A 26,787-nucleotide genomic window follows, 5' to 3' on the forward strand; every position below is an offset into this window, starting at 1 on the left:
ATAAAATGAATTGAACATATTTTACATTTTTTTGTGGTAGATATTCATCTCTTACAACATTCTTCCGAAATACACTAAAAAATGATTAAACCATAATAAATATTTATTTCAATACTGCCTTATAAATAATTAATTCGAAACGAATAAATATTTGTCACGTTGAAAAGGATTTTCTTATATACGTAATAAATATTCCTCCACTTGAAATCAATATATCATTAGTACCGAAATAAACATTTATTCGATCAATTTTTCTTTCAGCGTACCACATATAATTGTCCCACGATCGCCATGTTTTTCAGGGTAACAAATTAAGCGAGAAAATTCTCTCGTCGCACATATACGTAACCCGACATTCCGGGACAGAGAGATCCGCAACCATCCAGCCTCCGTGTCGGCCGGCGAGCGGCAAAGGAGACCAAAGGAGCGCGTTCGGAGCAGATCCGCGAAGGTGTCGCCATCGCGCGACTTTGTACTATACTATCCGCTTCGCGGCGTACGGTCACCGTAAAACGCAGAGAGAGAGAGAGGGTATTCATGAAAGAACGACGAGAAGGATAGACGGATAGAGACGGAGAATCAGGTACGAGGGCCCCGACACACACACACACACACAGACAGGAGGCGGAGAGGGAAGCGAGAGGGAGGGAAAAGGAGAGAAAGAGAAAAGGAGAGACAGTCGAGCGCGAACTCGTGGTGCGCGGAGGTGTCGCCAGCCGGAGGTGGCCCGTGCCTGTGGCTACCCGTGACCGCCCGTGGCTCATTGTAACCCGCCGCCTCGCTGTTGTAACGTGACGCGAAGGTGCGTGTTGCGCGCCCCGGGTTCGTTCGCCCCTGTCCCGCCTCTCTCTCTCTCTTTCTTTCTCTCTCTCTCATGGTTATTACCACTCTCGCAGTAGACCCGGGAGTATACCCGACACGGCGCGTCGTCATCCACCGGGAGCGAGCGCAGCGGCGCGAGTGCTCCGGTCTCTCCTTCTGTCACTCTTTCTTTTTCTCTCCTTCTCCCTCGTATACACGCGAGTGCGGATCGGTTTAAGTGCGACCAGTGCGACGTGATACGTTCTCGCTCGCGGATCGCCCTTCGCTGTGCTCGCGCAACGGATACGGAACAAGGTGCCTCGCCGTGCTTCCAAGTCGAGATCTCGTGAAATAAAGAAACTGTCACAGGAGTGCCTTAATATTCTCTTTCTCTCCGCGAGAGGGCGGGGGCTTCACGCGACACACGTTCGTCGGCCGTCCAGCGAGAGATAGATCCCGAACGGAGAAAGATAGATAGATAGATAGAGAGAAAGAGAGAGAGAGAAGGAAAAGAACGAGGTAAGAGCGGGCGTAGTAACGTATACATGTACATTAAAGACTCCGAGAGACGGAGGTTATGTTTCCCGATGACCCCTCGAGTCTCTCCCTCTCCACCGCGTCCCCACTCTATCCGTCCTTCTCGCTCTCTTATTCTTTCCCTTCTCTCCCTCGCGCGTACTTTGATTCCCCTTTCTCTCTTTTGCGTTCTTCTTCGCGTAGACGTCGTCGTCGTCGTCGGAGCAAAACGCGAAGTCTTCGAGATTCGCGCGGCACACCTGGCAGCGATTTTCATCCGGCCGAGACACTCGGTTCGGAACTTTACGTTCTCTCCTTTCTCTTTCCATCTTTGTCTTCCTCTTCCCCCGCGCAAGAGAGACGCCTATCCTACATGTACCTAATTCTCTCTCTCTCTCCTGTGACAAGTCAGTTTCGTAAGCTCCTCGATACGGAGTTTCACGAACTGTCAGCTGTCAGCCGCCACTATAGTCCGTGCCACCTGTCCGAAACCAAACGCACGCGCATGCATGCTGTCTCTTTTCTTCCCCATCTCTCTCTCTCTCTCTCTCTCTCTTCTTTATATTACTCCCTCCTTTTCTCGTTCGTCTCTCGGGCGTTAAACCGCGGCGCGACTTTTACGAGCGGTTGTTCCTTTCGCGAGTTCTTAGCGTTATCAGAGATTTCTCCCTTCGAGAAAGACAGGGATCGACAACAATCGAGCGTCATCGGGAGCGTGCTCGCTCCCGAGTAGGAAAAAGGCTTGTTGATATTTCGGCGCGCAGGCCTTCCGACCGGCCTTGAGCCCCCCCTTCCCTCTCTTCCCCGCCCCTCGCGTTCCTCCGTCGTATCCGTCGTCCCTACTACAAGCGCGCTGCGCGATACTCTATGGACCAGTGACGCTCAAACGCGTCTGACGTTTAAGCTCTCGCGGAGCTCGAGAGATTTAAAGGTGCCCTTTCGTACGCAGCGGCGAATCGGTCACGTGATTAACATTTATTGGAGCAGATTTTCTCGTTCTTATTTGATTTTGAAATTACGATTTTTGCTGATATATTCTCGTAATCTATTTTATTCCACAAATCCATTATTTATCCCAGCAAACACTGATATATAATTGTTACATTGCTGTAATAAAACGGAGAGAAAGAGAACTCGAGATTTAAAGGTGCCCTTTTATACGAAGCGGCGAATCGGTCACGTGATTAACATTTATTAGAGCAGATTTTCTCGTTCTTATTTGATTTTGAAATTACGATTTTTGCTGATATATTCTCGTAATCTATTTTATTCCACAAATCCATTATTTATCCCAGCAAACACCGATATATAATTGTTACATTGCTGTAATAAAACGGAGAGAAAGAGAACTCGAGATTTAAAGGTGCCCTTTTATACGAAGCGGCGAATCGGTCACGTGATTAACATTTATCAGAGCAGATTTTCTCGTTCTTATTTGATTTTGAAATTACGATTTTTGCTGATATATTCTCGTAATCCATTTTATTCCACAATTATTTATCCCAGCAAACACCGATATATAATTGTTACATTGCTGTAATAAAACGGAGAGAAAGAGAACTCGAGATTTAAAGGTGCCCTTTTATACGAAGCGGCGAATCGGTCACGTGATTAACATTTATTAGAGCAGATTTTCTCGTTCTTATTTGATTTTGAAATTACGATTTTTGCTGATATATTCTCGTAATCCATTTTATTCCACAATTATTTATCCCAGCAAACACCGATATATAATTGTTACATTGCTGTAATAAAACGGAGAGAAAGAGAACTCGAGATTTAAAAGTGCCCTTTCATACGCAGCGGCGAATCGATCACGTGATTAACATTTATTGGAGCAGATTTTCTCGTTCTTATTTGATTTTGAAATTACGATTTTTGCTGATATATTCTCGTAATCCATTTTATTCCACAATTATTTATCTCAGCAAACACCGATATATAATTGTTACATTGCTGTAATAAAACGGAGAGAAAGAGAACTCGAGATTTAAAGGTGCCCTTTCATACAGCGGCGAATCGGTCACGTGATTAACATTTATTAGAGCAGATTTTCTCGTTCTTATTTGATTTTGAAATTACGATTTTTGCTGATATATTCTCGTAATCCATTTTATTCCACAATTATTTATCCCAGCAAACACCGATATATAATTGTTACATTGCTGTAATAAAACGGAGAGAAAGAGAACTCGAGATTTAAAAGTGCCCTTTCATACGCAGCGGCGAATCGATCACGTGATTAACATTTATTGGAGCAGATTTTCTCGTTCTTATTTGATTTTGAAATTACGATTTTTGCTGATATATTCTCGTAATCCATTTTATTCCACAATTATTTATCTCAGCAAACACCGATATATAATTGTTACATTGCTGTAATAAAACGGAGAGAAAGAGAACTCGAGATTTAAAGGTGCCCTTTCATACAGCGGCGAATCGGTCACGTGATTAACATTTATTAGAGCAGATTTTCTCGTTCTTATTTGATTTTGAAATTACGATTTTTGCTGATATATTCTCGTAATCCATTTTATTCCACAATTATTTATCTCAACAAACACCGATATATAATTGTTACATTGCTGTAATAAAACGGAGAGAAAGAGAACTCGAGATTTAAAGGTGCCCTTTCATACAGCAGCGAATCGGTCACGTGATTAACATTTATTAGAGCAGATTTTCTCGTTCTTATTTGATTTTGAAATTACGATTTTTGCTGATATATTCTCGTAATCCATTTTATTCCACAAATCCATTATTTATCCCAGCAAACACCGATATATAATTGTTACATTGCTGTAATAAAACGGAATATAACAGGTAATATAACGTGTATGTTACATGTAACATCCATGTTAGTTGTAATTTCCCACTCATAGATGTAACATTTTAATATAACATATATTACATTGTAGTTATATTGTAATTATATACCAAATAGCACATTGATGTATTGATAAGTCAGTGCTATCTTGGGATATAATGACAATATAACTACAATGTAATATATGTAATATTAAAAATGTTACATCTATGAGTGGGAAATTACGACTAACATATACGTTACATGTAACATGCTTAAGTATATAACATTTATATACTATGTTTGCTGGGTAACTAATATAATAATAATAATAATAATTGAAATCACCTAGTTGCGTGTTCTGCTTTGCTATTCGTTCAATTGAACTTCACTAATAGCAACAAAGTGCTGCGGCAGCATGCTGCACATGAAATATGGTGTGTTAAGAATGTATGGGAGACATCTAAAAATGTGGTACAAAATTAATATAGATTGCTTCTACTTTGATGCTAAAGCTACTTTTAACACTTAACTTTGAATTCACGAATTTAAAAGCTATTGCAATTTAAATTTCTAGTTTTACATATGATCTTATGAAAATTCGTTATTCTGATTGATTATGTTGCGTTAACAATATCAAAAAAATAGTACCATGTATTTTAAATTTTTTATATGTATAACTGGAACTTTAAAGAACAATGTTGTAAAATTATATTAACATTCACTGATCCATTTAAAAGAAAATAATTTGTCAACGCTGAAAACAGCTGGAAGTTAGGATATTAAACTATAGCGATTTTCTATAAGATGAATATAGTTTGATACTTTTGTTTCCGATTGTATCTCCCATACATCCTTAACGTACTGGCTATCTTTTTTTTCTATGGTTGTGCGAGTTTATTTTGTCTCGATTTTAATTTAATTAAAGCTTTTGATCATATAGATGCCATATATTTTGTGGATTCTATAGGAACTCAATATTATATTTATGCGTCGTATAGCAAATAATAAGTACGTACAACGCATATAAAACAGAAATGATATATGTATAGTATATACAAGGATGTACTGCAGAGAGTTGGAACATCCTGTATAACTTAATAGTAAATAATAAGTGTGTTTGAACTTGTGTAGAAATTAAAGCTTTCAATATATATTTTCGCGTTGCGTTTTAATTATCGAACCGCTTATCGTTTAATAAAATTTAAATTCCGTGCTTTAAAAAATTAAAGATGTTTCAATCGCCGATCGGATTAATTTCATATTAAGAGAAAATTTTTACAAAAAAACCATGATGATATTCTTCCATCATTTCTTCACTAGAAAAAAAATCTTGTTACATTAACAAAAGTTCTATCCAAAAATGGACGAAACAGAATTACTGGTTGAATCTACCAGAATTCCTCTTAATGTAACAAGATATTTTTCCAGTGTTCACTATTCGAAAAGATACGCGAGAGAATCAGTTGGTACAAAAAATTTGCTCTTATACACGGAGAGAATTTTCTCAGATATTAGCCTGAAAATTATGGTAACCGTGAGACACAATTGGAAGAATTTTATTTATTTTACAAATAAAAAAATATTAATATATAAAATTAACCGAATATATTTTATATCTTAATTGTGTGGTAAATATATTAATATTTTTGTTATTGTAATAAAAATATAATCGGGGCGAAACTCTTCTTAAAATTCTTCCAACACCATATTATCCCACGATAACCGTGATTTTTTTCACGGTAAATTCTAAGAAAAAAAATTCTCTCTGTGTACTGGGGCAGATGTCCTGCATGTATACGAAACTTTAATTAAAGATGATACGAGGATCGTTTACGATCCACCGGAGAGATTTATGGATCAAGAGGAATACCTCGGCGGTGAGGCAACCACTGGCTCCTTACAAACCGTGAGAGTCTCGCTCTTTTACTTCTCTCTCTCTCTCTCTCTCTCTCTTTCTCCCGAGAGATCCCGATCTCGTCTCATCGCGACGCGTCTCGTCCGAGGCGCTCGGAGGCCCTTCTCTCCTTTCTCTCGCGGCGGACGCAAAATCACCGTCGTCGAATCGTCGAGCGGGCACTTCTCAAGGTAGGAGAGTAAGTGACCGCGAGAGCGCAGGAATCGCGAGCGCGCGGCTTCGATTAAAAGAGCCGCGAAGGAACGAGATGCAGAGATGAAGCTTGGAAGGGAGAGGCGAGAAAATCGCTTGCTCGCTCGTATATAGACGGAGAGAAAATGACATACTCGGGAATGAATGCGCGAACGGGCATTAGCCTGTAGCGGTACCGTATATATAGCGCGAACTCCGCACGGCGGCGTGTTAGGAAGCGCGATCGGCGACAATGGTATCGGTAACCGCGTATCGGGTCGCGGCCGCGACTCTGTACAAGAAAGACGACCCGACCCGACCCGACGTTGTGTCCTCATCCCGTCTCTCGGATGAGGCCCCGAGATCTCGAGCGCTCCACCTTGACGCGGCTCCACCTACGAGCGATAGAATACTCGCGCCTTTCGCTCCGCCGTATATCCTGGTATACAGGGTGTTCCGGAATTATCCGATCGATGGGATATGGATCCATGCCTCCCTCTTGAAATCAGTCAAACAAATTTAACATTTGGTCTACTTTACAAATCACTGGAGTTTATATTTGCATATTTAAAAAATATAATATAAAATATAAATAATATAATATAATATAACATAAAAATAATATAATATAAAAAATGAAACTTTAAAAAATTAAGAAAAGAAATAAAATTTAATTATGTCCCCTCCTGGAAAAATTCTTGCGGACGCCCATATGAATGGATCCATAATTGAACGCGTCTAAAACGTTATCCGTCAGCAACTCGTTCCGCGAATTATTTTTTTTTTTTTTTTTTTTTCACTTAATGTATATTTAATGATAATCTCGTGGGAAGGCTTTAAAAATGATAATTACGTATGATAATAGATATTATGTCGAACTGTAACATATCGATCTTTAATCATGAATTTTTTTCTCTCTCTAATCCCGTAATTTATTCTAACACGATGTTGTAAGGTCGACCCTCGTCAAGTTGTAAACGTATTGCGTGAAAAGCGCGGCGGGATGACTCGCTCCGACGTCCTTCGACGGGAAAAAAGAATGCATCGTCGATTAGATTAAGCGTTGCGACGTGTGGTGTATTACGCGCGACATGTATAAAATGTCGGATGATTTGCGCCGCGGTATTTCGCGAGTGAAACGGCGAAAGTTCGCCGCGTTTGACCGCGGCTTTTTTTCTTTCTTCTTTTTTTTTTCCCCTCGTTGTACTCGTCGGAATGATACGAAAGGTCACGGAACGCGCTGTTAGAAGAACTTTCTCTGCGTTTGGTAGTCGTTAGACACACACTCGCGTGCCAAGCAATACTATATTTACCTCGCCGTGCGCAACGCGTTCTCTCCTTTTCCGAACTACGATTTATATACGCGAAGAATCAATTCGATCCGTTTATCCATGCAGACTAAATATTTCGCGACATAGAGGGAGAGAGAGAGGGGGAGAAATGAATTTGTTTAAGAATTTCAAGTTAATCTTTCCAAGTCTAATAATTAAATATCTAAAATTGCCAAGAGTTTTGGTGGATTGAGTTCTAAAAGTAATATAAAGTTTCCTTTCCTAATTAATTTCGTATTTGCTAATAGAACGTTTGTATTTTTTTGATTAAAGTATTCGATAAAAATGAAGAGAATTACAACATACATCCATGTAATTTTGGTTAATAAAAAGAAATAACTCTTAATTTGAAAAAGAATTATGTTACTCTCATACGGCATAATGAAACCTTCTCTAGAATTCATCACATATGGAGAATGACGTAAATATTGATTCATTTCGGTATTGGTAATCGTTGCGATTATTAACCAGCACAATCTCGCATAATATATTACATTTTTCGAGGTTAAAAATAAATTATCCGGATTACGTAGTAAGTTTATAAGACTAAAGACTTACATAAGGGATAACATCGCTCGTTACAGCTGACGTAAAAAGAAATCGGGACTCACCATAGTTGCATACGCTTGTAACAAAAAAAAAATCACCCGTGCATTAACTTTATGAATCGGTTCTCTGAAAATCAGTGTACAATGCGCGTTATCTAATGTCGCATTGTTTAGAAAATATCATTATCTAGAAATGCGACAATAGAATCATGATACCCGCAAAGCTGTCACATTATCGATAAACGTAGAGAGAATTTTCTCTTATTTACTCTGAAAATCATGGTAATCATGGGACAATATGGTATCGGGAGAATTTTATAAGAGTTTCTCTAAAATATTTAGCACAAGAAAAGATATTAATTATGTGCATAGTAAACAATTTACAGTAAAATTAATCGAACATATTTTATATCTTATTGTGGGAAATATTAATAATTTTTTTTATTGTGGTAAATTAATAGTTTTGAACTCGTGTATTACTTTTGAATATACCTATTATTTACAATATATAAAAAAATTCAACCTTTGTTCGTTAACAATAAAGTGCATGAATAAAGTTGCAAGCAACTTTAGCGACAAAGTTAAATTGTGTGTCTCTTTTCAAAGCATTTTCCGCTTCTCTAAATATGTAAAAGAGATAGAAAGGTTAATCGAATTAAACCTGTATCGGTTAATTTGCAGTGTGAAACTCACTACAACGTTTGAGTAAATAATATACTTTAATAATTCACAACCGTCTTCCGTTGACCCCTGAGGGTTGCGTGGGTGACATGGGAATTATGAAATGTTCTATTGACACGGTATAGTGCATTCTGTATATATTTTTAGTAAATATATTCATCCCCTCATTCGTTCGTGTATATATGTGCGAGCAAAAGTTTATATGGCAACGATGGCGACGAATCTATCCGTAGCGTGTCTCTCCGGGTAATCGCTACTCCAGATTGCGCAAGCACCTTGGGCACGATTCTTATCGTGTCGGGCTGCAATGTGTACACTCTACAACACGCGTGTGTATGTGCACGCATTCATACGCCCGTCACGTATCAGCGTGCCGGACACGTACACATATAAACATCAGAATCCTTATACGCTCGATAAATCTACGTGTCTAGATGTCTACGCGGATACAAACACTTCTCTTTGTGTGCGTGTGTGCATGGGCGTCCGCAGAGGGGTATTTGTCTCCCCTTGGAATAATTAAAAAAAATTATTTTTGCATATTTAACATTTTAAAAAAATAAAAAAAAAATAAAATAATTTAAAAAATTAAGAAAGAAAAAATAAGAAAAAAATGTTAATCATACCGTGAAAAAAATCCTACGGACGTCCTATTTGTCTTCCCTTGAAATCATTAAAAAAAATTATTTTTGTATATTTAATATAAAAAAAAATAATTTAAAAAATTAAGAAAGAAAAAAAATGTTAATCATGTTTATGCTCTGAAAAAAATCCTGCGGACGCCCATGTGTATCTGCATACGAGAAAAAAAAATACCGTGAATACGTGCGAAGGGCGATGAGGGAACGAAGTATGTGCTGGAAGTTCCCTGGATCCTTGAAACAACGCAGAGATAGGCCTGGCGACTTTATGAATATTGATGAATCTTTCTCGACGCGCACCGACCGAACCGCACCCCGATTGCTCGTTTCTATTCAGAGAACGATCGGTTTTTTTCCTTTTATTGGCTTTATTGGTGATACTTTTCGACAGATATAAGATGATCAGCTGATTCCTCATCTCGCGATCTCTCGCTTACTTTCTTCTACCTTCTGACCAGTTTTTTTTAAAGACTGATTTATATGCGAACGATAAGCTAATTTATATCGAGAGTAGTAGCAGCAAGAGTAAATTATATTCGAAATTTATGTATTAATATAATTCATTTTAATTTATGCAATGTGATCCATTGAATATATTATACACGGAGAGAATTTTCTTTTAGATTTTACCTTGAAAATCATATAGTAATCGTGAGCCAATATAGTATTGGAAGAATTTTATAAGAATTTCTCTGATTAAATATTTACCACAATAAAAAATATTAATATATGTACATATTAAAATTAATCGACATTTTATATCTTATTGTGGTAAATATTAATCAGAGAAACTCATACAATTTTTCCAATATTGTCCCACAATTACTATAATTTTCAGGGTAAATTCTAAGAGAAAATTCTTTCTGCGTGTTGCAAGCAGAATCACGCAATGCTTATGAAAACGTAAAGATAATCTGTTAAATTTATTTCTAATTTATATTCAATAAAAAGGTCATAAAAAAGAATCAATTACGTTTCTATATTAAATATTCTGATAGTTTATTTCAAAATTCTGAGGAAACTTTGTAAACGGTCGAATGTCGCGCGCGCGTTTATCTCCGGTCTCGAGTGTATTTTCTTGTAATCAACTTCGCGGTTTTACGCGCTTTAATGAATTCACGCTTCAACGAGGACGACCTTATTCCCTCGCGACGTGTGTCCGATAGATAATATTAGACAAGTGACGCGAGAAAGAGAGAGAGAGACTATTCTCCGGTATATCGCGACCGTAAAGTATAGCATAGATCTTCCCACGCGTCGCTCATACTCTGGCTTGGAAAATGCTTTGAGCCAAGGCTCTCGTCAGGAATCACCTTAGCGGGTTGTATAGCGGCCAACACGTACGTTCTTCTAAACGCGCGCGTTCCTCTCCTCTGTTCTTCAAAGGTCGACGCGGTTACAAAACGCGGCGGCGAAACGAGACGACTGGCTGGATATATACGTCGATGGAGAGAATATCACGACGAGGCGGTGTGTGGAATTTTTCTCTTACCTCTGTCTGCGCGCCTAGAAAAAGGGAGAGAAATTGTATCTCTCTCTCTCTCTCTCTCTCTCTCTCTCTCTCTCTCTCTCTCTTTTTTTCTCCCTCCCTTTCTCTCCTCCGTGCTAGAGTCGCGCTGATGGATACCGGTTTTGGAATTGCATTGCTTCGATCTAGGGACGCGTGGCAGTTCGCCACTGCAATAGCTTGCATTACCGCATTTTCGAATTGAATATACGTATACCGAACGCTATGCGTCGCATTAGTAGGAAATTAATTGCGCCATATACTAGGAATCAGTTCAGGACATTTGGGATATTGCCAAATCAAGAATGTTGAATTGTTACCAAGTATTTCTGGGCGAAAGATTATTTTTAAGAAATATGTTTCAACTTTGTTCTCGATTTTTCGCATTCTTTTTCGTATCAATACAAATTATTTAATTATATAGTTTTTCATTTTGTACATTGAAATACAAAAATTATTGAGAATTTTTAACTGTAAATTAAAATTTATTAATCATATAAATTTAACGTATAAGACGGGCAACAAGAGCCAAATCGCGGATGACAATGCGTTATCCTAACGAAACTAAATAATTTTCCGTTAGAATTAAATACCGGTGCACAAGGCACCAAATTTTACTTGGACACGGCCAAGATTTTTAAAATATGAAATAATCTCATATTTGAGATTTAATTTCAATACCCCCTTTAACCCCCCTACGGAAAATAAATAAATGAATGCAAGAGAAAAATATAGATCCGAAAATCGCTGAATCGGGAATCGAACCCGAGACCTTTCGCTTGCCGGGCGACTGCTCTTCCAGCTGAGCTATTCAGATCCTTTCGATTCTATACTTTTCTCTGTTATATATATTAATGTTGGTAAACAAACGCATTTTTAAGCCAGCGTGTATCAATATAAGAGTTTTAACAAGGCTCTGTAATATAAATATAAATTTAACGTATAAGACGGGCAACAAGAGCCAAATCGCGGATGACGATGCGTTATCCTAACGAAACTAAATAATTTTCCGTTAGAATTAAATACCGGTGCACAAGGCACCAAATTTTACTTGGACACGGCCAAGATTTTTAAAATATGAAATAATCTCATATTTGAGATTTAATTAAAGGGGGTATTGAAATTAAATCTCAAATATGAGATTATTTCATATTTTAAAAATCTTGGCCGTGTCCAAGTAAAATTTGGTGCCTTGTGCACCGGTATTTAATTCTAACGGAAAATTATTTAGTTTCGTTAGGATAACGCATTGTCATCCGCGATTTGGCTCTTGTTGCCCGTCTTATACGTTAAATTTATATTTATATTACAGAGCCTTGTTAAAACTCTTATATTGATACACGCTGGCTTAAAAATGCGTTTGTTTACCAACATTAATATATATAACAGAGAAAAGTATAGAATCGAAAGGATCTGAATAGCTCAGCTGGAAGAGCAGTCGCCCTGCAAGCGAAAGGTCTCGGGTTCGATTCCCGATTCAGCGATTTTCGGATCTATATTTTTCTCTTGCATTCATTTATTTATTTTCCGTAGGGGGGTTAAAGGGGGTATTGAAATTAAATCTCAAATATGAGATTATTTCATATTTTAAAAATCTTGGCCGTGTCCAAGTAAAATTTGGTGCCTTGTGCACCGGTATTTAATTCTAACGGAAAATTATTTAGTTTCGTTAGGATAACGCATTGTCATCCGCGATTTGGCTCTTGTTGCCCGTCTTATACGTTAAATTTATATTTATATTACAGAGCCTTGTTAAAACTCTTATATTTATTAATCATAATTAAAAATAAAATATATATTATATATAAAGAAAGATGTATTCTTGCTTCTTTTAATTATGATTAATAAATTTTAATTTATAATTTAAAATTCTCAATAATTTTTGTATGAAAATATGTAAAACAATTTTTTTTGTCTTTATGCTATGCGCTGATTTCTCGCGCTAATAGTTCGGGTGTTCGGATATTAATAAATGAAAAAGTTGGTGCAGAGCCAGCTTTCTTGATTGACAATTCTTCCTATGCTACTGCATTTGTACGCTCCAATTGTTGTGCGATCTGTCTGTTCTCCGTTGCATGACATTCTTTCGGTAACGGAGGCTGGAATATAGCCAACAATTTAATGCGAGACGATGTGGCAATTTGATCTACCTGTATCTATATCTTAATCACGCGCAAATAATTTCTATTCTTAGGAATACGGATTAACTGGAAAAGTTTTATCGATGCCCATTAATCTGAGCTATTGACAATTTTATTTTATCAAACGTTATGTACTTCTGTAGCTTAAAAATTTGCACAAGTGTAGATTTTTTATAATATTCTTCTTTTGCGTGAGAATAAATTTAATATCATATATTTATTTGACATTAGCATTGCATGACTGTTTATTTCAGTATTAATTGCATTACATTGCACGAATATCAGATTGAGTTATAATTATGTCATACAGCTGAAAAGATCTGATGTATAAATTTTGAATATAACTATTGCATATGTTTAGATTAAGCATGAAATTCAATTTTTACTTTAAGAAAGTTATTTCCTAAAAGTAGACATAGAATTGCTTATAAAAAATTATTATCATCAACTTTATTCACAAATATATTTCTTTATTTTTTGTGTGTCAAAATTGTATTATTAATCATACATCAAACGTGTTTTCAACATTACATTGCATGAATATCAGATTGAGTTATGTCATACAGCTGAAAATATCTGATGTGTGTATAAACATTTGCATTTTGAATATAATTTAACTATATTACACACATTTAGATTAAGCATGAAATTCACTATTTACTTTAATAGAGTTTGAATTATTTCCTAAAAGAGTAGACACAGAAGAATCCTGGAAAATTGCTTATAAAAAAATTATTATCACCGAATGAATGATTCAAAAATATTTCTTTATCCGTGCATCAGTCAAAATTGTATATCAATTACTATCAAACGTGTTCTCAAGAATCTGTTATCTTTGCTTCCAGCAAAGTGTCTCTAAAAATCGCGCAAAAAATTGAGATTAATTTTTTTCCCTCGAACATACATTCCCGACAATTATCCCAAGGCGCGGTGTCTCGCAAATCGCTGTACGCGAACGGCATTTGTCTCGAGGATTCTTTTGGTCAAAAACAGCCGGATGCACGGCGGCTATCGATTACCACCGGTAATCCGACGAACGTGCGTCGATGTCGCTGCTGGACCGCGAAAAGGAAACGCGCGCATATATATATATGTATAATACGGGCGGTAGCCGCGCGACTGCGATGTGAACCGGTTTTCGCGATGTTAAAAAAAAAGAACGCCCCTCGCGCCGGCAATAATAATTTTAATCGACACCCAGACCAGACCCTGCGCCGACTGGTCGGGGTGGCTGCGTCCCTCTCACATGCATTCGCGAGATGTCGAAGATATGCGCTCGCGGAGACCGACCGGGCCTCGTTTGACAAGGCATATACACCCATACATTCATATTTATGCATATATGTATATACAAACGCACACACGATCTTAGTGCGGGTGAAAGGAAAACGCGCGCGCCTACTACCTTCGGCTTCGGAGACAGAAGGAGAGAAGGATTCCGCGCGCTGCTGAGCGAGAGCTGGTGGGATATAAGGATCGCCGTGGGGGACATGCGGAGTTTTCGCGGAATACCGCTACGGTTCGAGCACGTAAATGACCAAGCGAGTGCTAAATAGCGATGTAACAATGATGCAGAGCGCCTAGCGCGCTGAATCGTGAATCTTCCGGGTTCGTGATATATATGTGTATATGTTGCAGTCACGGAAAACAGAAGGCTTGTCGGAATCAAACATATCCAGTATTTTTTCCAGCGTATTTTTATAACGTCGTCAAAATTATAAAAAGATTCAAACGCATCAGCTTGTGAGACGATTAATTTACAAAGGAAATTTTCATGTTAATCCTAATTATGACAATGTCATGCAGCAATGTTTATTGGATAATTTAAAAAAAAAATGTTGAGATCTTGGACAGTACGTGTGCTACGAATTTGCGTATTTTGCACGGTATATGCGTTATAAAATATTCGCAAAAGATGCGAATCAGACGTCGGCTATCGCGTTAAGGTTCCGTAAAATAGAGCGGCGGGAACGCTATGCAAGTTATAAAGAAAACCGCTCCAGTTCGAGATACCGTTTTTCAATGCACTCGTGCTGAGTTCGCACGATTGGCTGTCTCTCGTGTTTGCATTTAAATAAGAAATTAATTGGTGGAAATTACTCGTTTGATCGCGATGTAAGTGGATAAATTCTATCGGAAAATTTATCTTTCGCTGAAACAGAATGTATCTACCTATTAACATTTTAATTTTCCGATGCTCTCTCTCTTTCTCTTTTATTATTTGCTAATGGAGCATATATTTCTTTTCGGTACTAATTTATATTAAAAAAATATTGCATTATTGTTACTATTACCATATGATGTAAGATATTTTGTTAAATAATTTTTAAATAATAAATGAAAATACATCTCTATATTTATCTTTATATGCTATTTTAATATTAATCACGGTAAATGTATTTTTAAAAGCGGCTACCATTAATAATAATATGTATTGCATATACGTCGCGATACGGTATAATACACACGTTTATGATGACAGTGAAATATGGTTGACGCCCACTTCTATAATACTATAAAACCTCTCTTCGGAGTTTGATATCACCGCTTAAATATAATAATGGCGTGATATCACACGCTATTATTGTTTAGTCCCACTGTATATTAAAATCTGCAGAGGCGTCAACCTTGGCATCTGACGTATTAAATAAATAATGTCCAACTTCCTTTAAAGCTTGTATAATTTCAAAGCTATTGAAATTTGTCTAATTCTCAAGAATTTATGTAAAGTATGTATTTTCATATATCTCTCTATTTAAATACTAATGACTATTATTAATAAAAATATTAATATGTACAAAATAAAATTAATCGAACATATTTTACATCTTAGATATTTTCTATTATGGTATAAATATTAATCAGAAAAACACAAAATTCTTCCAATACTATATATCGTCCCACGATTAAATTACCATAATTTTCAGGGTAAATTCTAAGAGAAAATTCTCTCTGTATATATCATAAATTTTTAATTATATTTAATTATATAATATCCATGTCATAATTTTTTAATCTTAGAAAGTTTAGAATTGAAAAAAAAAATGTTGAACGGGGCATAAAATCAGTCACGTTCTTTCCATACACATACACACACACACACAATCGCACAAAAATTACTCGATAGTCCGAGGACTATAAACTACAAGGCGCGCCCGACAATCACGATTCCGGCATAAAGTCGATTCTTGCGCACGCGAACGTTACACTTGGCCGGCGTGTTTCCTCTCATCGGGGACGAGGAAATACATCTAACGTAACACACACACACACACACACACATACATACACGAAGAAAGACGCGCCGCGTCTTTCACGGTCATTCCGTGGGGCTGCCGATCGGGGACTCTGTTCGCGCGACCCGCTTAAAATAGTGCCGGCGTATAGAGACTACTCCGGTAGGTCGTCGATCCCTCTTCCGCGTCACCTGCCGCATGCCGCCTGCTGCAGCTCGTGTCAAGATACGAGGAAGCCGGAGCCGTGCATCGCATCGCGCGCAACCACTGTCGCGTCGACGTCGCGAGACATCGTCGCCCGCCCTGCTCGCCGATGCCGAGAAACGGCACCGATCGAACGGTCATTGACTAAAGGCTTCGACGGTAAATAACCTTTTTATGCCCGTTACCGCGTAAAGCTGCGCGATCGTTTCTCTGCGGAAGAACCGAGGCGTCGCGTCGCGTCGTTTTAAGGGTCGACGACAGCTCGACGAGTATCAGTGCGGTGTTCTTTTTTGATAGGCGTTTATGCGTAATTTTCTTTACATCTTGGAAGAAAATATATGTAAGAGAAAGATAAGAGAAATGCGTGTATTTTGTTTTTTTTTTTTTTAATAATATATATATATATATATGCGATAAATTTGTTACAACTCGGTTGCGATTGAATTAATTAATTACGGTTGATATTAATTTCAAAGTATACGAGAGTCATCGTCATCTGTCTCTCGGTTTGTCGATAAATCGTGTCTTGCGCGAGTCATAATGATTAATTTACGGTAATTAATTGTTATCATGTAATTAGCTGTCACGATTGACATTTTATGGTTTGTTTAACCGTTTGGAATATTCCAAGGTGAAATATTCGCGTTAAAGAAAGAAAGAAAGAGAGATACTTTGTTTTCGAAAAGCGCTGTATTTTTGTCGGTGCGGCATATCCTTCTCGGTAGTACGGGCACTTGGGCTATCGTTTGATAAAGCCCGATCTCATGTTATCGTGGTACGGGAGGACGCTGATGCTTTGTTCGCGCGCGAGAAGAGTCTGCCTATGTCAGTCAAAACGGATATCATACGGTCGAGTAAAACGAGGAGATCTCCCATACTGACACAACTTGCACATTTTATAATGTGCGCTCGTTGCTGCTGATTCGTTGTAAAGAGAGAGAGAGAGAGAGAAAGAGGATAAGGTGCAGAGCAGAAAATCGGCTTACGGAAAAAAAACGTGGGAGTTGGCCAACCGGATTTCGGCAACTTGCATTTTACGCTGTGTGGTCGCTCTCTCTTTCCCTTTCTCTCTCTATACCGCATGATTTTTATCTTCTCATCTTTTGATACTTTTATCAAGATATATATACATATATAATTCACCTATCATATAAAATAGTCGCTATCTCTCTCTGTTTACCGCGTGTGACTTTTATCCTCTTTCTTCTGATATTTTTATCAAGATACATATAAAATACTATATCATATAAAAATTATTTACAAATCATATAAAAATATCGCGTGAATGAAACTGTAATTAACCCTATATTAATGTAAATTATTTTTTATTCAATTTATATTATTTTTCATCGCAAAATAAATATTATGCCTAAATTTTAACTATGATATATAGCTAATCTACTAATTTTTAGCTATAATTTAACGAAGAATATTCTCCGTTAAAAAATTTAGGCATGATAACTACACAAAGAGAACTTTCTCTTAAAATTTACCTTGAAAATCACAGTAATTGTGGGGCAATACCTATATGGTATTGGAAGAATTTTATAAGTTTTCTGATCAATATTCATCACAAAAAATATTAATATGTACATGGTAAAATTAATCGAACATATTTTATATCTTATTGCGATATAGATATGGTAGATTACCATGATTTTTAGGATAATAAATTTCAAGTGTAATATAGAAACAGCTAAAACTTTAAAGGCGCCGAATTATTTTTTTCCGCGAACGAGTAAATTTCCGCAGAAATGTACTTCTTCTTACCGTCAAAATAGACAAACAAAGACATATCTTCGCAGGGGCGATTACAATGTTACATTACCGCTATACGTTACATCGTCTCTCACGCGTCAGTTGCGTATATACTCGTGTTTTTTTCCCTATTATCCCGGTGACAAACGGTAACAAACAAGCCTAACGACAGAGAGTATAACGCGTAAAGGACACAAAGGACACATCGAGAGAGAGAGAGGTGGGCCCTGTCCGGGCTCTCTCGCACGACCGCGATAGCGGTCGTGCCTACCTGTCGAAGTAGCGGCGGAGTGGAGACCCGGCAGCGTTTTTTTTTCTTGGCTCGAGAGAGAAGCCGACGCTTCCTCCGACCGTCCTTACGCGATGTCACTGACCCGAGTCCGTATCTCGATGCACAAGAATAAGAAGGAGAAAGAGGAACGCGGACTAAAAGAAGAGAAGGAGGAAGGCGAAGGAGAGATGGCACGAGATTCCATCGTCGTAGTCATCGTTTGTCGTCACCCACGGCTAACCGCCGCCGCCTTGGTCGCTTGCTCGACTATGATGACGACGACGACGATGGTGGTTCCGATTCTCGGAGAGGAACGCAATAGCGTTACGAGCGGCACGATGTGCAACGATATAGGGACCGACTCGCCGCGGCGCGACCGCGACGATCCCGGAGTAGGGAGAGAAGACCTTGAGCCGCGTCACGTGACCCCGAAGGTGCATAGGAGTCGGGTAGGGCGGTCGTGGAGGGCCTTGAACTTACCGCCGACGTTGTCGAAGCCCGACGTCGTAACTATCGCGCGCGCGCCACGCTCGGCTTCTCTTTCTCTCTCTAGAGAGAGATAAAGAGAGACTATACTATATACTCTCGGAGAAGAAAGACCCGTACACACGCACACGATCGACGCCGTATATGCGTGTACACGCGGAGAGTGTATCGCGATCACAATCGCTTCTTTTCGTGTGTCACGCTCCGTAAGAGAAAAGATGAAGGAGAGAGAGAAAGAGAGAGATTTCCTCCCTGTTCTCTCTCTCTCTCTGGAGAGGCTCGTGTACGCTCGTTTCCGAAAACGTAGGCCGTAAGCTCCTGGGAGTGCGGTATGCGACCTGCCTGCCTGCACTCGAGAGGGCTACCTGCGTGTTGTACGCGGCGAGTGCCAGGACACGATCTCCGCACGACATGCTCGACCGCTCCTGGTCTCGCCCGACCTCATCGTCTTCTGGCCCGATTCGTAACTATATATAACGTTTAACGTAGCGTCGGTTTCGCGTTCTTGAAACTTCGCGATAAGTAACTAGTCCAACGTGAGATTCGCACGACGAGCTCCGACGAGAGTACGGTTACCGAGTGTAACGTTTTTGCGCATAGTCCCTCGATCGCTGCACGCGAGTTCAGGGTGTCCAGCAGACTCGATGAAAAAAAATTCCCTCACCTTTTCAGATTTTCCAAGACCCAGAAATTCATTTTTTTCTCTGACTTTTTAGTATCATTTTTTCCAAACATAATTTGCATATATCTATATGATAAATCAATTAAATGTTTATGATTTGTAAACCTTGAGATATTTATTTTAAATAAAACATTTTTAATAAAATTAATGTATTAATTTTTAGTGAAAAATGAATTAAAATAAAGTTCTCTTAAACAATATTATAATTCTTGAGCAATGTTATAATCTTTTTGAAATATGTAATACATTAAAATAAAATAACACGACGATGGAAATATATATTAACGAATACGCTGTAGATATGAATCGATTTTTAACAACACAGAAAATTAGCGTGGGAGTCAAGGAAAAGTTATATTTATTTAATAAAAAATTTCAAATTATTGAGACAGGTGTAGAATAATGTGAAAAGATCCAGATAAATGGTAAAATTTCCTGACAATTCCAGATTTATAAAATTCCCTGACAATACTCGGTTTTCCACATTTCCCTGATCGCTAGACACCCTGGAGCTACTGTGGCGATAAATGCCACAAACATATTAAAGTACATATAATATAAAATTTACACGAAATAAAAATATATGACAAGCGACGAGTGTTAAGGATGTCGCGACCGGTGACACAAAATAATAAATAAATAAATAAGCGTCTAGCATGACGAAGGTAGATTGTGATTTCCGAACAGAATAAAAAGCAAAAGTCTTCAAAATAATACATAGGCTAATCACCTAAAAATAAAAATAAGGTTGTGGAAAAATCGAGAGAAAGAAGACAATGCGCGGCCTCGAAGGGCAGATAGATTTTGACTCGCGCTCGCGATACACGGTTTTCCTCGGTGGAGAGTTAAAGTCTGTATTTGATATAATCCGAATAAACGCAGTGAAAGACAATATAATTATAACACCAAATAACTATTCCATCTTAACGATCCTCTCCCGATTCGTGATATTGATAGAACAATAATTATCGAGCTAAGCTACACGCTCGCCCAAACTACCGTGTATAATCATGTGGATAGAATATGGAAAATTATTAAACGACGAGCCACGGTACCCCTTTCACGTATTTTATTTTGTATATCTCTTTTGTGTGACTGGAAATGAAAGGAGATTATATAAGAATCATCTCCCGATAGAGATTTGAATAAAAAAAATCACGTATGTATCGCGTGGCGAAGAAAATTTCTTTGAAAAGATGACTCGTCATTCTTGAAGTCATAAATCGTATTCATATGTTTACATAATTTTATTAGATAATTTTGTTATTTTTTCTGTACAATGTAAAAATTGTAATGTTTGATAGATTAATTTTAAATAGACATTTTAAGATTTAAAATTCCCAAAATTTTGATAAGATAAATATTACGAATTAAACAAGATCGAAAATAATATTTGATTAAAGTACTCTCGACTTCTTCGCTTTATCAAGTTCTCGTATTAATAATAGACACACACAGAGTAGAAAGCAAAATCGCGCAACAGGTGAGAACTGGATTACTTCTTTCGAGGACACATCAACGATTTTCTCGCTACGTGTTAATCGTCAATACATGTGGGTTCCCTTACACGAGTCGCGTAAGATATTTTAATTATCCATGCGGTTTACGCTTCAGAGCGTGCTAAATGAATAGATTTTGCAATACATTCATAGCGTGAAAATGGACCGATAGCGAACTTAACAACAATTCCTATTCGAATCACATATTTGTGAACAGAGAAAATTTTCTCTTAAAATTTACCATGAAAATCAAGAATTTTATAAATGTTTTTCTTTGATTAAGATTTTCCACAATGAAAAATATTCATATCTGCCAGAATAAACTGTAAAATATGTTTAGTTTTACTATCTATACATAGTAAAATTTACTATCTATGTACATATTAATATTTGTTGTGGTAAATATTAATCAGAAAAAACTTATAAATACTATATTGCCATTGCCTCACGATTATCATGATTTTCAGAATAAATTCTAAGAGAAAATTCTCTTCGTGTGTGTAGCATCATATCATCAATCATGAGCGCCCGTAGAGTTTTTTTCCAAAGCATGGGGCATATATAATTAAATTATTTTTTTTTTTTTGCTCTTTTAATTTTCTTTAAATTAAAAATATTTTAAATTATTTTTTTATATTAAATGTGCAAGTAATTCCAATGTTTATTCAGAGCTAGAGTAAATGCTTAATTTTTTGCTGATTCCAGGGTCCAGAGGGGGACAAATATCTTCTCTTGCCCCTCCTGCGGATGCCTAAAATTTTTTTTTAATAACGTGTCGCTTTTTTCGCGCGATCGGTCGTGAAGATTCGTTTCGCACGCGCGGGCGTGAGTGAACGCGTGCGTTTCCGCGCGAAGGTCGTTCGGCGGTTCTGCGGGACCGGAAGTGGGCCGGCCTTGCGGCACGGCCATCGACGTAACCTTGCAAAAGAGAGAAAGAGAGAGAAAGAGACTGTGTGTCAGCGCTCGCGAGATGGCTTCTAATCGCCCAGCTAGATTTTCGGCGAACGATTTCGTGCGCGAGAAGATATGTATACTGTTAGTCATTCTCTTGAACCGAAGGAAGGAGCCAAAATAGCGCGCTACTTTCTAGCGAAACCGCATCGTGTTGCATAAACTGTGGTTTAGAAAGTACATCCTGCGGATTCTGTAATTACATTACATTTGAAATTAAATTTTCACCGCGATATTTTTCAATTATATAAATTTTACAATGTAAAAAAAGAAAAGACAGATTTGAAAATGGTCAATCATCCTAGATTACAGATCGAATGTCACGCGAGATTAATAAAATAATAATTTTAGCATATTGGAATAATAATTTTACCATATTGGAATAATTAAGGTGCGCAAAATATAATACGTTTTATTAATTTTACTTATAATGAATTCGATTGCATCCCAAGTGCTTCTTTTTTTCCCTTAGTTTTCTATATCATTTTCAATATATATCAATCGAATACATTTTCCTTGTACCCAGTCATCCAATACTATTTTTGCAAATTCTTTATACAAATTCTTTCATCGTGTGCAAATAATATTAACGTATATATGTATGTGTTTGTGTGTGTGTTTGATAAAGAAATTCCATAAAATTAGATAAAGACAAATTAATCCTTTTTCTTTTTTTTCAGATATAAAAGAACTTGAAACGATAATAGACGTCGACATAGTGCGCATCTCTGAGTCTACGTAGCTCCCGATAATTGACAGAGGCGACAATAAGAGATTCCGTAAGGATGCTGTACGCTTTCGCGGAGATCGAGAGGCCGCGAGTCGTATTACGAGCTGCCTGCAGCAGCGTAATCAGCTGAGAATGTCGGAGCAAAACGGGCCCAGCGAGGGCCCAGGACCAGGGCCCGGTACGGATTCAGGCTGGTGGTCGGCCACGCAGACCTGGAAATCATCGACGTTATCGTCGTCGGTCGCGACGGCGACGACGGCCTCCTCATCGTCAACTTCCACTTCCGCGGCAGCGGGTCCCGCGTCAGTTTCCGTTTCCTGCGCCACGAGCTCCAGCTCGTCCCCGACGAGCTCCTCCACCTCGACCAACACGACCTGTTGCCCCCTGTCCTACATCGGTGTATCGATGAGTCCGAGTCGTTCCACGGAGACGGGAAAAAACGTGTCCGTCACTACTATTAACGTACCGCCCAATCAAGAGATGCACGATGGTAATTATCGTCTACTTATCTCGATAGAATTCATTTAATACGATACCGAATAATCCCAAATAATATCTCAAATTTGTAACCTTTTAGTAAAATTTTTATTACATTATATATAACAAAAACTAATATAAAATATAATAAAAAGATAAATAAAATATTTAATATTACAAGATAAATTATTATTATCATATTATAGAAATAAATATATGTATATCAACTTCCATTCCGCGAATTTTAACAGCTATATATAATATAATTTCTTTTAGGTAAAGGAGTGTGTAAATATCTCGGGGGACAGAATGGAGTGACGGTGTCGGTGGTCTCGACCTCGGTGCTGGGATGCGGAAATTCCGCGGTCCCGACGAGCGGAATCTGCACGAATGCGGGGCCGCCGCATAGTATCGGCATCGGAATCGGCGGTATCCTCGCCGCGAACGCGGCCGACGTCGACGATCCCGAGGACAGCGACGGCGAGATCAGCAAGATTGACTTTCGGGGCGTGAATTTGCGCTCGAAGAAGAAACGCGACGTATCGGGTAATCAGAACGGCGACAAGATCAGCGACGGGGACGCGAATGGCGACGGCGCGGGATGCTGCGACGATAATTCGCAGCAGCAGCCCGAGAGACCGATGTCGTGGGAGGGAGAACTCTCGGACCAAGAAATGTCTTCCAATACAATTACTAATCAGGTTCGATTTGTTATATTCTATAGTCATCGACGAAAAGTCACTGTCACACGTTCTCCAAAATTTCTGTAGAAGAAATAGAATCATCTCCTCGCGAAGACGATGAAGTTATTATTTGACATGCCTAATATATAGTAAAATAATTTTTAGCTCACGATTTATTTTATAATTTATACACTGAAAAAAATTATATTCTTTATGTGAAGCAAATTTATCTGTTTTGAAAAGAATTTTCTTATATTAAATAAATATTTTTTCACATCAACTCAATATTATTAGTTTTAAATAAATGATTAAGGCAGTATTGAAATAAATATTTATTCGAATTCAATAAATTTTTTTCAGTGTATGAAATGATCAATTTAATTGAAAAGATGAAATTATTTAAGATATATAAGATTAAAATTTTAATATAATTTTTAATAATGTAATGAATTATTGGCTATTAGGACCATAATGAGGAAACGTCTATGGAAGGAGTTCAGGTGTGCAGTACGAGTCCTGGACCTATGGAACAGAAATTTCCAATTAAATCAGAGCCAGATTTTCGATCTAGTCCGGCTTTCACAATAGGATCCTTTCACGACGCTGGATTGCCTATGACACACAACCAACAATTGCAACAACAGCAACAGCAACAACGCGGTATTGAAAATCTAGAGCAGACTCAACAAAGCGACCTGCCGCTTCTCGTAGGCAAGCTTCTCGGCGGATACAACAATTCCACGCCTAATCACAGTCCTATTCTCAATCCGCGACATCATCTAACCAAGCACAGTCATACTAGATCGCAGGTGAGCTATAAGAATGAACAAAATAGTGATGTCATACTAACATGTCACTCTGTCGCGTTGTCGTGTTTTATTTTCTATATTTTCTATATAAACATTTTCTCGAACTCTTGTAGGTACCGTCACCAGATTCCGCCATTCATTCCGCATACAGCGTCTTCAGTTCACCGACGCAAAGTCCTCACGCAGCACGACACTCCGCCCTAGGTGCTGGAAGTCCGATACCGTCCTCGTCGTTATCCCTCTCTCGGCATAGCTTCAACAATTCGACCTCTTCATTATCCTTGTCGCTGTCGCATTCGCTTTCGAGAAACAACTCGGACGCTTCCAGTAGCTGCTACAGCTACGGCTCGCTTAGCCCGCCTACGCATTCACCCGTCCAGCAACCGAGACATCCGCATTCGCACTCGCAGCATCACCAGCATCAGGTGGCGCAAAGTAGTCCGTTGCATCTTCCGGCAGCCTCGTCCGCTGTCGCCGCGCATCATTACTCGTCCTCTTCCGTGCCAGGTGCGGAACTGTCCCCGGACGGTCATTCGGTCGCGGAGGATCAGGAAGACTGTAGAGTACCCTCGGCCCCGTCGGGTATTTCCACCAGACAGCAACTGATAAACAGCCCCTGTCCGATTTGCGGTGACAAGATAAGCGGATTTCATTACGGCATCTTCTCGTGCGAGTCATGCAAGGGCTTCTTCAAGCGTACCGTGCAAAATCGGAAGAACTATGTGTGCCTTAGAGGCGCAGGCTGTCCGGTCACCGTGGCCACGAGGAAGAAATGCCCGGCCTGCCGCTTCGAAAAGTGCCTGAACATGGGTATGAAGCTCGAGGCGATCAGGGAGGATCGTACCAGGGGTGGCAGGAGCACGTATCAGTGCACCTATACTCTCCCGGCGAATCTCGTCGGTAGTCCCGCCGGCGGTATGGCCGGCAACGAAAAACTGACGGCGGCCGGAAATTGTAGTCCGGCACCGGCCGGAAGCGAGCACCATTACTCGGTCAGATATCACTCGAATCATTCTCACAAGATGCAGGTGCCGCAACTCTTGCAAGACATTATGGACGTGGAGCATCTCTGGCATTACAACGACAACGATCGGGTGAGCGGGGGAATTTCTGGGAATACGAGGAACATCTCCGTCGGCGGCGACGGCAACAACATGTTGCTCGGCGGATTCGGAGGAAGCGGCCCGTCGACACTCGGCAGCGGAACCGCGAGTGTTATTGGCGCCGGAAATAACGTAGGCGCGGTGGAATGTTCGTCGAACGATTCGAGCAACGTCGATACAACAAACAACAGAGGAGGTGGAGGTGGAGGAGGAGGAGAGTCGGGTAGCCCCACCGGCTCGACTTCCACAGGGGCACCCGATCAACATTCCACGAACGGCAATACCGTGAATAATAGCAATTCTCAAATCGCCAGTAATTCCAATAATGGCAATCCGACGCAACATCCGGACTTTCTGTCTAATCTGTGCAACATCGCGGACCATCGGCTCTATAAGATCGTCAAGTGGTGCAAGAGTCTGCCGTTATTCAAGAATATCTCGATCGACGACCAAATCTGTTTGTTGATCAACTCTTGGTGCGAGCTGCTACTCTTCTCCTGCTGCTTTCGCAGCATGAGCACTCCCGGTGAGATCAGAGTGTCTCTCGGCAAGTCGATCACTTTGGAACAAGCTAGAGAGCTTGGTTTAGCGACTTGCATCGAGAGGATGCTCGCTTTTACCAACAATCTACGAAGGCTGAGAGTAGACCAATACGAATATGTTGCAATGAAGGTAATTATTGCTCTCGTGATTAAGAATCCTGATCTCACGGCATATTCAACATTTAATACATAATTGTCATTCGTTTCTTTATATTGAACGTTATTCTTATATTAAATACATTTTTTACATTAAATATAATTCAAATAATTGCATTAGATGTGCTCTCAAAAAAAG

General features: G+C 38.9%; 1 protein-coding gene across 11 annotated transcripts in view; it reads left to right on the top strand.

Moving 5' to 3' along the window:
• Positions 1-559: 559 nt before the first annotated feature.
• Hr39 (nuclear hormone receptor FTZ-F1 beta) overlaps positions 560-26,787 on the top strand; it is a 31,398-nt gene continuing 5,170 nt past the window's right edge. Inside the window, exons 1-6 of one of the 11 annotated variants that reach the window (XM_085483492.1) lie at positions 20,759-21,274; positions 21,903-22,343; positions 22,829-23,368; positions 23,632-24,056; positions 24,503-24,847; positions 24,961-26,622. In XM_085483492.1, the coding sequence (XP_085339618.1) occupies positions 23,011-23,368; positions 23,632-24,056; positions 24,503-24,847; positions 24,961-26,622 (2,790 nt within the window). In that variant the 5' untranslated portion in view covers positions 20,759-21,274; positions 21,903-22,343; positions 22,829-23,010. The other 10 variants (XM_029311295.2, XM_085483491.1, XM_085483493.1 and 7 more) reach the window with 10 other exon arrangements.

The sequence above is a fragment of the Nylanderia fulva genome, unplaced genomic scaffold (assembly GCF_048542155.1).
Source record: "Nylanderia fulva isolate GAGA-0341 unplaced genomic scaffold, ASM4854215v1 Scaffold25, whole genome shotgun sequence".
Classification (NCBI taxonomy): Eukaryota; Metazoa; Arthropoda; class Insecta; order Hymenoptera; family Formicidae; genus Nylanderia; species Nylanderia fulva.